Source organism: Eurytemora carolleeae, unplaced genomic scaffold (genome assembly GCF_000591075.1).
Source record: "Eurytemora carolleeae unplaced genomic scaffold, Eaff_2.0 scaffold1860, whole genome shotgun sequence".
Lineage (NCBI taxonomy): Eukaryota > Metazoa > Arthropoda > Copepoda > Calanoida > Temoridae > Eurytemora > Eurytemora carolleeae.
The window spans coordinates 4835-20312 of record NW_019397744.1 but is presented as its reverse complement, the minus strand read 5'-3'; the positions used below and the strand labels follow the sequence as shown (position 1 = coordinate 20312).

General features: G+C 31.6%; 1 protein-coding gene across 1 annotated transcript in view; it reads right to left on the bottom strand.

Annotated features, from left to right (window-relative positions):
• The window catches only part of LOC111715734 (GATA zinc finger domain-containing protein 14), a 31764-nt gene extending 18307 nt beyond the window's left edge, over window positions 1-13457 (bottom strand). The window contains exons 1-5 of the mRNA XM_023491104.1: window positions 13432-13457; window positions 13268-13310; window positions 2327-2530; window positions 1321-1430; window positions 466-568 (exon numbers count right to left, since the gene is read on the bottom strand). Coding sequence (XP_023346872.1) covers window positions 466-568; window positions 1321-1430; window positions 2327-2530; window positions 13268-13310; window positions 13432-13457 — 486 coding nt within the window. The remainder of the gene's footprint in view (window positions 1-465; window positions 569-1320; window positions 1431-2326; window positions 2531-13267; window positions 13311-13431) is intronic.
• Between the last annotated feature and the right edge of the window lie 2021 nt (window positions 13458-15478).

Sequence of the window (15478 nt, the reverse complement as noted above, 5' to 3'; positions counted from 1 at the left end):
TTGCCTATTATTGAGACTAACTTAATCTTGTAAAGTTTTACTTGTATCCTGAAAAGTGTATAAAATTCAACCAATCATAGTCGCGTATATGAAGCCGATAAATTTGAAATTTTGCGCGCCAATTAAGATTACATACAGAAATGGGAGGGACTCTTTAAATTTAAAAAACCCGGTTTTTGATTTTTCTCTACTATATCCAAGAAAGAACGGTTTAAGAAGAAAATCAAAAGTGTTTCCAGTGGATACTCAGATTAAGTAATCGAGATTAAGGATATCTCATTCTAAAGTTTTCAGCTCTGTACTTATTAAATTAATATACTTTTTAATCTAAAATGTTTTCAAATCCTATTTTTTTATTTCTTGATATACTAAAATTTCAAAAATATTAAATTACATAATTTCACCATGTTGAAATATAATTAAACTTTATTATACTTTTTAATCTCAAATCATATACTTTTATTCCTTGATATTTTGATCTGAGTTTGGATAATCAAATTCATATTCTGCAAAGGAAGCTTCCACATCATTATCTGACACTTTGCGGGTTTCTGGCAGCCATTCATTTCTGAAAATATACGCTGTTTTAATTCTTTTCTATACAGGGTGAACCAGAAAGAAGAGAAATTTCTTTGTTTCTTTATTCTAAATGTAAAATGTTATTAAGGGCAATTTTTTAAAACAGTGCCATCTACATTTGGGAGATTTTTCTGTTGCAGCAATTGAAAATTACAAAATACACAGTGAAATTTTCATCGTGTAAGTTTTTAAAATATTTTTGCATATACAAATTATTTTGACACATTTAAACATTAAGATTAATCAAAAAAATTTACATTTTCTCTTACTCATGTAAAACCTTAAAAAATTAATCACAACTATTTTTTAGAAAAATTCTAAATATATCTATTGTTGGAATTTAGAAAAACCTACCCCAAAAAGAGTTTAAAAAATTGTGTGACAAAGTTTATTTTTTTATCGAAGCATTTTCATTCAGATTCACCATACTATCGTTAAAACACTTGAATTTTGATTCAGATTCACCATACTACCGTTAAAACACTTGAATTTTGATTCAGATTCACCATACTATCGTTTAAACACTTGAATTTTCATTCAGATTCACCATACTATCGTTTAAACACTTGATTTTTAATTTGAAAAGTAATTTAAACTAAGGTTTTAAATTTATGGATTGTGTATAATTCTATCCTAGGAAATATCAATTTTGAAAACTTTAAATTATTAAATTGTTGATTTGAATATTAATTAAATCGTTAAAAATCAAATAATAAAAAACAGAGATCCTCCAACAATTACCTGATATTTGGCGGAGTTTGATTGCTTGTAAATTGCGGATTTTCAGATGACAGCTGTTTGGTTCGATCATTCGGGGATTGATACTGAGATTGAAGATAGTTTGCTGTTCTCTAACAAACGTGAATTTTAATATTTATTATTTTATTATTATGTTTATTATATTTATTATTTATATATTATTTTATTATTTATTATTTTTAAAGTTTAAATAAAGTAGGACCTTGAAAACTGTGAAATAGGAAGAACAATATCATGTAATTTTTATGTGTATCATATGTTAATTGTTTGTGACCTTCCATGGAAAAATGGCAATGTCTGATTTACAACAGTACCCTTGTAAGCTCTGCCTGATTAAGTATGAAGTAGATATCTATGTTTTTGTTCCTTTAAACTGTTTTTTTTTTTCATTTGCAGTTTCTCTGGAGAAATTGACAGAAAGGCACTGAGTTTTTGTCACAAATTATGATTTTACAATAGCTATATCTTTGCAACCTGATTGTGTAAGCCTTTGATATTTTAAACTATCATTATTTGATCTAAAATGATTCATAGTTTGAAATATCTAAGGTCTCCGACGTTGAAATGCAAAGATTTAAGAATAAGAAAATCAGAGTTTGTGACAAAAACTCAATTCCTTTACACAGAAAAAGGACGGTATCTTCTTCAAGGGTACCGTTGTAAATCGATCCTTGCCATCTTTGCATAGATAGTCAATTTAAATTAAATGAGGTATTTCCAAAACTCTTTCTTTTTCTTTCTATCAATACAATGAAGACGACTTTTTATTTAAGTTTCGATTGTTTACAAGCTTTTTTCCGAATTGCAAATAATCCAAGAAACCATTTTTAAATTGGAAGCTTCTCTGTAGTCTGTACAGTGTACAACTATGTTATTGTGTATTCACATTGTTTAACAGCTTGATATAAATCAAAATTTAAATCAAAATTTGTTTATGTATGTGCGACAATTGTACAAATAATGATTTTAGTACAAGATAAAAACTTACTTGAAGCTGCACCTGGCCTTGTCTAGCGTAAGCTGCAGAAGCTGCTGCCCCCCAGGGGACGTGATGCTGCTCTTGAATATCACGAAGCTGTCCAAAATTCCCTGGTATATCTTCTGACTCATAAAGTCTATGATTCACTAGATTATTAGTGTCTCTTTTTCTTATACTTTTTTCACTAACTACCCCTCTTATAACGCATATCACCTAAAAATAAAAAAGGGAATTGAATCTTTCCCTCAAACTCTGATTTTATCATCCCAATATATTCAAATCTGAGTTAGAAATTTTAAAGGTTTACACCATCAGGTTGCACAGATGTAGGGATGAGAAAAAATGAGTTTGTGGCCACGACTCAATTTCTTTATTATACAGTGGTAATTATTTTGGTTTATATAGGCTTACCACTTTACTCATCCATAGACATTTTATTTGAATACCTTCTTAAGTCTAAAACCAATGGCGTATACAGAAATAAATCTAGGAGGGGACAAAATTTGCACGAAGCGCCAAAAAATTTTAGCCCCCCAGGAGCTTCTAGGGGGGGGGGGAATTTGAACGGTAAATTCAAAAGATTTGGCTTCTTGGATATCAGGCATAAGTTTAAGATGCTTTAAAGGTCCATATACAGTACAGGACAATTACCATGCATGTGTTTTATGCAAGGTACATATACAGTACAGGACAATTACCTTGCATGTGTTTTATGCAAGGTATATACAGTACAGGACAATTACCTTGCATGTGTTTTATGCAAGGTACATATACAGTACAGGACAATTACCTTGCATGTGTTTTATGCAAGGTACATATACAGTACAGGACAATTACCTTGCATGTGTTTTATGCAAGGTATATATACAGTACAGGACAATTACCTTGCATGTGTTTTATGCAAGGTATATATACAGTACAGGACAATTACCTTGCATGTGTTTTATGCAAGGTATATATACAGTACAGGACAATTACCTTGCATGTGTTTTATGCAAGGTAACAGAAAAAAAGTATTGGTTCTAAAAAGTATTGGTTCTAAAAAATCGACATTTTAATATACTGTCATGTTTGTTTTAATTAGTATTTAAAGTAGAGAAAGTAAAAGACATTTTTGAAAATAAAGAACTCAACTTAAACTTAATGTTTATGAGATTAAAAAAGAGACAAAGATCATAAAATAATTATGACTTTTAAAAGTTTCCGTTTTGAAAAAAAGTTTGAGTACAATTGTGATCTATATAATAAAGCTCTTTGTTCATTTTTATGTTTGCTATGGCTGGCCAAATGGCTGTATCAATAGGGCTCAATTTTAGTGAGGAAACTCATGGATACCTATGGGGATGACATAATGTAACCCTACAATCTTCTTAGTGCACTGAATAAACAGCAAACTAATTTTTTTATGTTCTTTACTCTTGAGTTTAAGATTTTAAAAGTGTGAAAGCTCTGAGTTCTAGGTTATAGGTCTAGGGTGGGGCACTGCTCCCCTTGCCCCCCCCCCCTGTATACGCCCTTGAACAAATTACGCATTTGTGTTCTATTTGTTCAACTCTCCTACGCATTTATAAAAACCTTTCTTTTTATTTTTTTTCCTCTTGTTTTTTTTTAACAAATAAATAACACATCCACCACCATGAGAGAGCTAAAACTAAAAATAGAAATACAATATCCTGTTGTAAAAGAACTTTATACCGAAAATTTTTTTTAAATGTTGAAATCAGAATTCCCACATAAAGCCATGTTTTATCCTTTGTCCAAATAGTACTTAGTCCCGAAAATAACCCTCAAACGTATAAGAACGATATTTTCGAACCAAATGATTTTACTGAAGGATTGTTCGGTGAGAAAGCGAACAAAATAGATAAAAAATGAATTTAAACTTTGAGTGAATGAAAAGAAGAACGACATGTTCACGAAAATAAACGCACAACATGAAAAACAGCCAAATTCTCCCAAGTCTAGTTCCAAGTAGAAGTAATCATGTTTTAGCAGAGAAGAAAGTTAAATTCGTAAATAAAACATGTTCTTTTCTAGTTTCTTGTTAACCAAGAATTGTATTTGTACAAAGTTAAATTGAATCTATCTAGAGAAAACCAGAAATAAACCAGGTTCTAATCATTCGAATTTACATAAACAAATTTAAGAATATTTACAATTCTCTTCTATTTCGACAAATGTAATCTGTAGAGTGGGTTTTTAAAGAAAAAAAATAAAATCGAACATTACATTCGTTTTATCGAATAATTAAAAGATTTTCGAAATTACAAAACATTTAATGCAAAAAAGTCATTAATTTTCTAAACAGGCCAGACTTTAAATTATCGCAAGCCTGGACCTTAGGGTTTACCTCGCCACCATTCGTATACTTTTGGTAGCCCTAGGGCCTAGACAAATACATTTTAACAATGCATTTTGCTTGTTTATAGCTTAAGTTTAAATGGAGTAATTGGTTTAATACACTTTTTGATTTCTGCGTGAGAGGGTTTACTTCTTGGGTTTCAATGGATTTTGTGTGATATCTCTATAGATTATATTGCAGGAATTTACGTACGAACCAAATTGTAATATTTTTCTAAAAAAAATCATTTAGTGTATAAAGGGGCTGTATATAAGTAATTTCAAGTGGCATTCAACTTTTAAAGTGACATGTCTACTCTATAAAAAGTGTAGAATCTCATAAAAACGTGCCCGGTCCTATTGCATTAATGTTCATGGTAACGACCGCGGCACGTTATGGTGCAGAATTATATAACGTGCAGGTTTGATAAACTATTGTTAAGATAACATGATATTTTCTGGAAATCTTTGTCAAATATATTCTATTATTTGTCGGACCGAAAAAACACATTAACTCTAATCTCTCCGAGAAAAATATTTGTTTAGCGCTGCTAGAAAAATGTTAAAAGAATAGCGAAAACATATATGCATATTTTATATCATATATGCATATTTTATATCATATATGCATATTTTATATCATATATGCATATTTTATATCATATATGTATATTTTATATCAAGACTGACTAAAAGTACAGGAAAAAGTTTTAAATTAAAATTTTAGGATTAAAATTAATACAATTTCTCCCGTAAACAATTGAAATCTAACAAATTTTCAACGATAACTCCTATTATTTAAGAGCTATTGCAAAAAGCAAAAACGTTTTGAATTTCTAACCAATTATACCAGTTGTAATTAGTTGAACTGTGTAGACTAAGTTGAACCACTTCGCTTGTGCGCCGAGGTACAAGTTGAGTCTATGTCTGATTCACAACAATACCAATCAAACTTTGTTTATTCAACGATGAAGAAACTTTGTTTTTATTTTTTTTTTAAATAATAATTTTACATTGGAGTTTCTCACAGTAAAAGTCACGTGCGGATTTATGCTTTATCAGATGAAGGTTTAAGCGTGTAATCTTTTTAATCTTACATGTAAACCTTTGAGCAAAGGGTCACTTTTTATTAAGTCTATAGTAGACGTCATACATTCAAACATTTAGTTGCATCAGAAAGATTATAATAAAGATATCATGAATAAAAGAGGGTTTGTTTGATCTTCAAAAAGGATAAAACTTCAAAGCCTGTGATAATCCAAAGTCCTGCAAAAAACTTGAAAACTGTGGTTTTGATTCCTAGAATTCTAATAAAAGATGAATAATGAAAAAAGTTTCAAAGGAAGGTAAAAGTTCGGATTAACTATATTTTTTTCTTTATTTGACAAAAGTATTTTAGGCATTGTTAAAAGTAAGCATATGACGTATTTCATAAATTCTAACTAAATTATATATCAAAGCTCTACACATATATATGTTAGCTATTGCTAGCCAAACGGCTGGACCGAATTGGCTGACATTTTTTAGGAAACCCATGACCATGGGTACCCATGGAGGAACAAAAGGCAAACAAATTCGATTTTTATTCTTTAAAGGGAGTGTTCGCGAAAAATTAAAGACTTAAGTACCGAAGAACGGAGTGTCCATACAAATTCAGAAAGTTGCAACATACGACTTGGTTCATAAAAAAAATCAATTTGATTTTAAACAAATCATTTAAATATTGCAACCAAAGTCATCGATTATTTTTCAACGCATTCGTATATAGATGATATTTCATAATATTTTCGATTTTTTCCATTTTTAAAATAATATTTATTTTACAACTTGTTTTCACGACAGCGCTGGATTTTCGAACATTAATCCTGGAAAATATAAAAATGTCGTCTTCATTATAAAAAATCCTGGAATCAAGGAATAAAGTTTTCAAAAGTAACTTGTAGATCATAAAATAAATAAAGTAAGCCTATACCCCTTTCATTTATCGCGAACACTCCCTGTAAAAAAATCTTCAAAAATAAAAAAAATTCTTTAAAAATCTAATTTTTATTTCAGGGGCAACGCCAGGCGTACAATTCAACAGTTTTTTACATATTAAGTTGAAATAATCCAAGGACATAAATTCAATAGACCAACTATACTTACCGTACCCGGAAAATTAAAATTTCAATATAAGGGGGATGTGTAGGTATAATTATAGCATGAAACAAATCATAAAACCGCTTTGATACAATTTTTAATATTTAGAATAAACAATGTCAAATAACTGTTTTTACACTCTGCTAAATTATGACCCAAGAAGAAAATTTAAACAAAAAAAGGTAAATGTGTCCTATCGTATTACCACTCCACCCTGACAAACCAGAGTGAGCAGCATTCGGTTTCTATCTATTTGAAATCTAACGTGTTTTGGTCTATAAATCAACATTCTTTTACTTTACGGAATTGTTTATTCTATACATTTTCATTCAAAATGCATGATGCCGACAAAAAAATATAAAAGGAAAAAGGCTTACAAATTATGTTTAATATGTCAAATTGTGATCGAAAGTCACAGCATTCTGGAATATTGACAGAACCGTTAAATCCACGTGGCTCTTACCCCCCGTGGAAGGTCAAAAGTGTATTCCCCCCTCCAGTGCAGAGGACGAGGTGTATTTTCTGGGGGAGGGGGGGGCTTAGTTCCCTCTAAATCAGGGATATCTATGGGTTTCAGGGTATTTGTGGGTCCAAATGGGCGATAACCCACAGTCACAGAGAGAAAGAAACAAAATTTATATTCTATAAAATATTCAGATTCTATAAAAACCCGCCCGCCTGAAAAAATTCCTGAATACAGCCAGCTGTCCCCCTCGATCCAAGGACACATGTCTGAAACTTAATCCACCGGCTAGAAACCTAAGTACTAAACCTGCCCCAACCCCCAACCCCCAACTCCAGGTCGCCCACTAACCAATAACATAAGCTCGATGGATCGGAACTCTACCTTTCAATCCGAAATAATGTTTCCTCATTGGACGACCCGTGTGTGTCTGCGGGATTTGATTGGTCGGATCAACAAGCTTTTAGAGAAGATTCATTCCGGCACTTTAGTTAAAGTTCTTAACACTAGATGTCTCTTAAACCAGATTAGTTACTTTACAATATTTATTACCAATTTTTCAACATTACATTTATTTCAAATTTGCGGGAAAAACCACATTTTTAAACAGGAAACTTTGTAAATTGAAAATTAATTGTCAGTAATGTTAAAAAATAGTTATCTTTATAAAACACATAAATATAATATAAATTTCATCACAACTTTTACCACTGTTGTCATTACGGTGTGATTAGTAGTTTAGTTGCCAAAATTATTTGCTTAGGCTAAAGCCTAGATTATACGTAATAACTTTTATCTGAGGAGGAAGTTCTATCGAGGCACGACAGTAACGAGCCTTTTCAGTGCAATGGATGGTCTACATAGAACAGAATCCAGCAAATGGTTAAGGCTCTATAAATATAATAGTTATCATGACTGGACCTGTCTTCCTGTTTAATGGAGGGGGGGGGGATATTAAGAAAATAGCAAAGTAAAATAAAAATTAACTAGGAGATGGTGTTAAAGCGGGGATACATCACAATCAGGGTTAGAACGCAAAATAGTGGAGTGGAGTTCAAAATATATATTATGCTGTGTTTGTCAATAATGAATTTAAACTTAATCTAAAATTTTCTTCTGAATATATTCCTTTCGTGAAATTATGCAAACTTTAAGACTCTGACAAACTAGAAACAGCTGGTTTCCCACAAAACATGAAACTTTTTTATAGTGTTAACCAGAAATTCTTTTATTCTAATGTTCTGAACCTCAACGTTAAATTCATAGCCTGAACCCCCCACCTCCCCCTCCCCCTCACAATTCCATAATTTCAGTCTTTTCAATTACACCATAAAAGATTTCGAATATCTTTGTTATTATCAGATTTCAAAGATTAGAAAATTTAAGTTTGTGACANGGATATTTGGCTTTCAGAGATTTCACTTAATTAAAAATGTTCTTCTGAATATATTCCTTTCGTGATCAATTATGCAAACTTTTGACTCTGACAAACTAGAGACAGGGTTAAGCCCACAAAAAATGAAACTTTAATAGTGTCAACGCAGAAATTCTTTAATTCTGATGTTCTAAACCTCACCCTTAAATTCATAGACTGCACCCCCCACCCCCCCCTCCCCTTCACAATTCCATAATTTCAGTCTTTTCAAGTTACACCAAAAAAGATGGAATACCATTGTTATTATGCCAACTTACATATTGATTAAAATTATGGTTTTCTTATTTTTTTGCAACCCAAGGTCGTTATAGACCTTAGATATTTCAAACATAATGATTTTTGTAGTAGATCAAATAATCTAAGTTTTCAATATCAAATTTTTGAACTTTGCAACAAGTTGCAAACATATATGGAATTACAAAATTTGAGTTTGTGGCAAAAGTAAAATTTAAAATATTACACCTTGGTGTCGTACAGCGAGTATTATCAATATGTTATATATATATATATATATTCACGTATATGCAGCTCTAGAAATTTGATTGCAGGTATATATGCAACTAGAGAGATTTAATTCTAATTCAAGCAACAATTGTAAACAAAAACTTTTTTTTTAGTATTTTTGTTTTTAAACGGAACACGATTATTTCAGTTTTTTGTTTTGAAAACGGGAAAAAGATTTTTTTCAGATTTTCGTTTTAAAGCAAAAAAAATCTATTTTTCAGGTTTTTTTTCGTTTAGGGTTTTTCAAAAACGATTTTTTAAATTGTGTTGGCTCTGAAAATTCAAAACCATCGTTTTAAAAAAATCACTTCACTTTAAAAACCAGTAAAAACGGAAAATTATCTTGTGAAAAATAAGTCCCAAATGATGCCAACTTGTGTACAACTTGTAAATAAAGCAATATTTTAAATACAGGACAGAAAAGGGGAAATCTCCCCCCCCCCCTCCTGAAAAATAGGGGGACGTCCCAATTAAAAAATGTGGGGCGCAATTAGGGAGTGAACATCTCCTGGCTCCTTAAAATTGGGTTTTAAAATGGATTAAAATCTATTCAATATTTTTTTTTCAGGGATCAAAAAGATAAGATTACCTTTCAAGGTTTGAGAAAAAAGAATACCTTTAATATTTTCAGGATCGGGATAAAAATTATTCAGTTATTCTATACTTTTTCTTCGCAACAATGGGATGGAGAGGTATTATATTGAACTCCTATGCAAGAAGGGGAGTGGAGTTAAAGCACATATTTTATTGCAAATAAGCATACGATGGAATAATGCGGGGATTTTAAATCTATATAGTACTATGTAAATTGCACTTTTCTTAGTAAGACGGGGGGTGTAAATTGCAGTATACGATGCAGGCCTAAGGAGGGGGAGGTAATAATTTTTTTGCAAATAATAATTTAAATTTAGGGACATCACAGCAATGTTATAACTAAACTTTAATTACTCGGTCTTGGTATACTACGGTATTTACGGGTCCAGAATCTACAAGAACTTTCCTCCACGGGACGGTAGTTCTCCAAATAAACCCAACTGTATATATATACGTAAACCCCAGAAGAAGAATCAATGAAGGAGGAAAACTCAATTAGTATAAAATAAAAAAACCTTGAACATACTCTTGACTAAAGATTTTACTAAGGTTGTTGAGTCTTATTATTTTAGTTTATGCTAGAAAACGATAGAGTGTTCAGCATAGATATATTTATGGTATTCAGATTTTATTCAGAGAGAGAGAGATCGAAACGTTTAAACAAATGAGAGATACCTAGCGTAATTAAAATGAACTATAATGTGAATATAAAACTATATTACAATCTAAATCTAGATCCGACCAATGACGATTCAGCAAGCCAATAAGTTTACCCAATCAGAGCATCAGGACAAGGTCACACGGTCTACACTACACACAATAGTTCTATTGTTCCCGCGTATTTTGTAGCTTAAGGGCACGCATAGGTACAAGGAGTATGAAATAGAAGGGAGACACAACTGACGCGGCCCGCCCTACCGTATGATTAGACATGCTTTGCAGAAGGTACTTCATTAGAATAAGAAATATTTGTCTTATGTACAATTACCGCGTATACAATAATCATAATCATATGGTAGGCCGGGCCGCGTGCAGTTGTATCTCCCTTCTTTTGTATACTCCTTGGGCAGGTAGTAGATGGTGGACAGCGGCCGAAATCAGTTATGTGCGCATGCCGCAATGAATTATAAGTCAGAGAGAGAGAGTCAGTATTAGCCGCGGCACGATCGTCCCCCTAGCCTGTCCTAGCCGCAACACGCGGCCCAGAAAGTCCTGACCCTGTAAATATTTACTTATCTCTTTAATTCTTGCATTCAACGCGGCAAGTGTACATAACAGACTTTAACCGCTACCTCTGACGATGAACAAAGAGGAGGCATGGGACGTAGGTTTGCGGAGGGGGGATAGATATAACTCCTAAATCGATTGCCCAAAGAGGAGGAGCGGGGAAAATGTCGTGGTTTTTCGATCTAATTAAAAGAGATTTAGTCAAATTTACAATTTCCTTTGGTTTTTGCGGCCTAAATACACGTTACTTAAAAGGAAATGCATTTTTCTAGATTAGAGTGAAACAATGAAACTTGATTTTTGAACGGACAACTTTTAAAGGGTACCCCTGACACAAAACCCTTCGAATAAAGAGGCACTTGACAATTCGGTGACAGTCCCTTTAAGATCGGATTTTAGGATTGTATCATTCTGGTTGATATTTATTATATAAAGGGACTGTAAACGAAATTTCAAGTAACCCCATACATCCATATCTATAGATGGAAATGCCCGATTTACAACGTGGTATTCTTGAAACTTTAATTTGATCAAAGATCATGGAAGATTTATGTTGTTTTTTCTGACTCGAAAAGAGTTAATTTCTGTGAGTTCTCCATTGCTTGTTTATAAACAATAAATGGACAAGTCGCAGTTTCGCAGTTTTACAGTTTAAAAACCAAAAACATTAATATCTTATTTACAAATCTTTCAAGGGTACCGTTGTAAATCGGGAACTGCCATCTTTGCATAGGAGGTCACATGAAATTATGCTTATAGTTCCTTCAATACCGTTCACGGGTTTCCTCTGTAATTGTGACATTATTTTGATATTAATGTGCATCAGGGCGAAACATATATTATTATTTTTTCGTAATATTATATCCAACAGAAAGTATTGCAACATTTATTTAATTTTTCTTGTCTTTCCAATTAAGATTGCAAAAAAAAACTTACCACAAACTCTAGTTTTCTAATACTTACATCTTTGCAATTTAATGTCGGTGACCTAAGATATTTTCTAGGATAAAACCGTCAACGTTTATAATATCAAAGGTTTTTGCCACCAGGTTGCAAAGATTTTGAGATTAGCAAATTAGAGTTTGTGGCGAGTATTCATTACATTTTGTATTTAAACGGTTTTATTTGAATATTTGGTTTACAAATAAATTTTTTCCCTTGATCATCCCAACATTTAAGTGCTTCATTTAAAATTTAATCACATTTTAAATTCCCCAGTGAAAACCTATCAAGTTATCAGTTTTTAGAATCAGAAAGTTTTTTTTTTTAAAGTTAAAAATCATTTTGGATCAAAATCTATGTATTTAACAAAAAATGTGATCTCATGTATCGTAAGATGATTGTTATAAATTTATTGAGAGCCTTTTTATTTATTTTTTCTTCAGTTTTGTCACGAAATATGATTTATTTTGATGAGAAAAGATTGTTGTAAGAATCTATTTATACTGATCTTACTTCCTCGCAGATTTAATAGTTCAGCAAGATGTGATTACAATTTAACCAATTAAATATAATTTTTTAGATTTTCTCCTTTCTATGTAAAAGTGTGCAAATATAAGACTGTAAAGATGTAAGCGTAATCTTACCCTCCATACAAAGTATAGACAAATATTTTGAGACAGAAAAAACGAATACATCTTCACCATTTCTGATCAAATTAAGGTTTCAAGGGTACCATTGCCATCTTTGTATAGGGGGTCTCTTGAAATTACGCTTATAGTCTATATATATATATATATATATGTTTAAAGATTGTTGAATTAAAGTACAAAACTAAATTAAATTCAAATACAAAATGAACACATGATAACATGCTTTTAGAAATATTTTTCATTTTTCGCGCTCCACTAGATTTTAATCAATTAATCAATTATGTAAAAAAAAAGTTCTGGGCAATTTTGTTTCACGCATTTTATCTGAATCGACAAATCGGCTCACACCTGTATGCCGAGTCCATTAGCGCCTGATCCATGATCAGGGTTCAGTCAAGTGTTTGTTGTCTATTCTGTATGCCGAGTCCATTAGCGCCTGATCCATGATCAGGGTTCAGTCAAGTGTTTGTTGTCTATTCTGATCCAATAGAAATAGTAAGACGGTAACATCTCTTAATATCTATCTCATTATCCAATTAGAGTTATGAATCCTTCAATCGGTGCTATCAGTAAATGGAAATATATTCTATTACAGAAACTTAGAGGAAGAGTACAAAAATTTACAAACATTTTACAAACATGTAAATAATTCTTACTATGATTGTTGAGTAGTAGTGAAGGGTCTTCATAGTGGTCTCCCTAAACAAACAATATTTGTTAGAAAAATACAGGAAAAAGAAAATTGTTATGACAATCTGTGTGTAACGTATAATGTTAAATCACAAAAAAACCGTAATCCATATCAACATTGGCAGTAAACCTTGTATTGGAGTAGGACTGAGCCATAGTCCCAATAACCTTTGTTGGGAATGCCGAATGAGCGATAATCCCAATAAACCTTTGGAAAAAACCTTGGCAAAATCTTTTAAAAACCATAGAGATCCAATAAAACTTGGCAAACATGAGACGTAGTCCCAACTTTCCTTGGCAGTAATAAGCCGTAGTCCCGATAAACCTCTGTAGGACTGAGCTGTATTCTTGATGATGAATCTTGGCAAGAATATGTCCATATGTCCCTATGATGAACCCCGGAAAAATAAGTGGAAGTACAGATTATCTCAATAATACCATGTTACTAAAATAAATCAATTTCTACGACGTGTTTATTTATAAACTGTAAGAGTAACCAATTCTAAATATATCAAGATATATATAGATTATTTTGTAGAAATTAATTTCTAAAAATATTTTTCTTCACAATTTGTTTCTCGAACTAGAAAAATGGATCCAATATACAAGGAAATTTAGAGCATTGATGAAAAAATATAATTTCCTTCAATCTAGCATCAAAAAAAGATAAAAATAAATATTAGACTATGCTTTCCGGGCGTTTCGCGGCCATCTTCTATTCAAATTGTGAAAATTCTTTTTTTGTGGAACAAAAACAAACAAAATTTCACAGAATTTATAAAAAAAATCTTGGATTTTCTAAATGTTCAAAAATCGAATTTTGTTAGAGGCAAATTTTTGAAAATTCGATCATCCATTAACCTTCTCTCGGGTCATGTGAGGTCCCACAAAAAATTTGGGCCTGATAGGTTCAGCCGTTTTGACGTTTATTGGATACAGACTCACAGACACCCAAACAGACAAGCAAAGTATATATATATATATATATAAAATTCGGTGATGGTGAGTAAAAAAAGTTCCACATTTATTGAAAATAAATTTCGGTCTGGGTTGACCCTCGTCAGTTCTTGAGATTGTTTCTGTCAGGAAGATTTAAAAAAACAAACTATTGAGGCTTAATTGTAGAACTTCGGTAGAGGAGGAAAACGGATTCCTCAAAGACTCAATACCTTTGGCACAAACTCAAATTTGCTAATCCCTATTTCTTTGAAACCTGATGGCATAAACCTTTAATATTTCAAACTTAGATTATTTGACCTAACACAATTTAAAGTTTGAAATATCTGAGGTCTGTACACCACTTGGTTGAGAAGATATAAAAATTAGAAAATAAGATTTTGTTGCAAAGACTCATTTCCTTCGTGCCGAAAAACTAGCTCCATTCATTAAATTTTTAAAGAAAAAAAACAATAAAAATTTCCGTGCAACGCCACAATTTTTCATTTATGCAACTATGATATACTAGCTGAAGTGCCCGGCGTTGCCCGTGAAATAAAAAATCCGAATCTTTAAAAATAAAATTTTTAGCCTATGTTACCCCATTAATACCAATGGTCCCATGGGTTACCTCAAAAAAATGTTAGCCAATTTGGTAAATATAACTGTGATCAGGGCAGCAGACCATAATAAACAATTACATTGATTGTACCGTCTAATAAACCGTGGTAATAAGAGTAATAGAATCATTACTTAAAGTTCTTTTATTTCTAAGGGACCATGCAGACGAACCTTTGAGTGACATTCCATTTATTAAGTAAAATGTTGGATTGACAATGAGACCAATTCTAATTCTAAGAAAAAACAAAGAAGATATCGTCGTTTTCTATCTTGAAAAGTGTTAAATTCTGACCATTTCCCTCACTGTCTAAAATCCGCAAGACACTTTCATTGAGAACCCGCACAATTGAAGATAATCCATTTTCCGGGAGAAAAATGATAATATTTATATCATCTTAACATAAAAAGTGATAAGACCTCGACCAGGCATCACATTTAAAGGGCACCGTTGTGAATCGAACATTTTAAAGTTTTTTTTTCATTTTAGTGCATATATATATATATATATATATATAAATATATTTATATGAGTGAAGAGTTTTTCGAATTATGTATATCAATCAAAAGCATTGATATAAACGTTCGAATCTCTATAAAATTTGTAATTTGATTATTTTTTT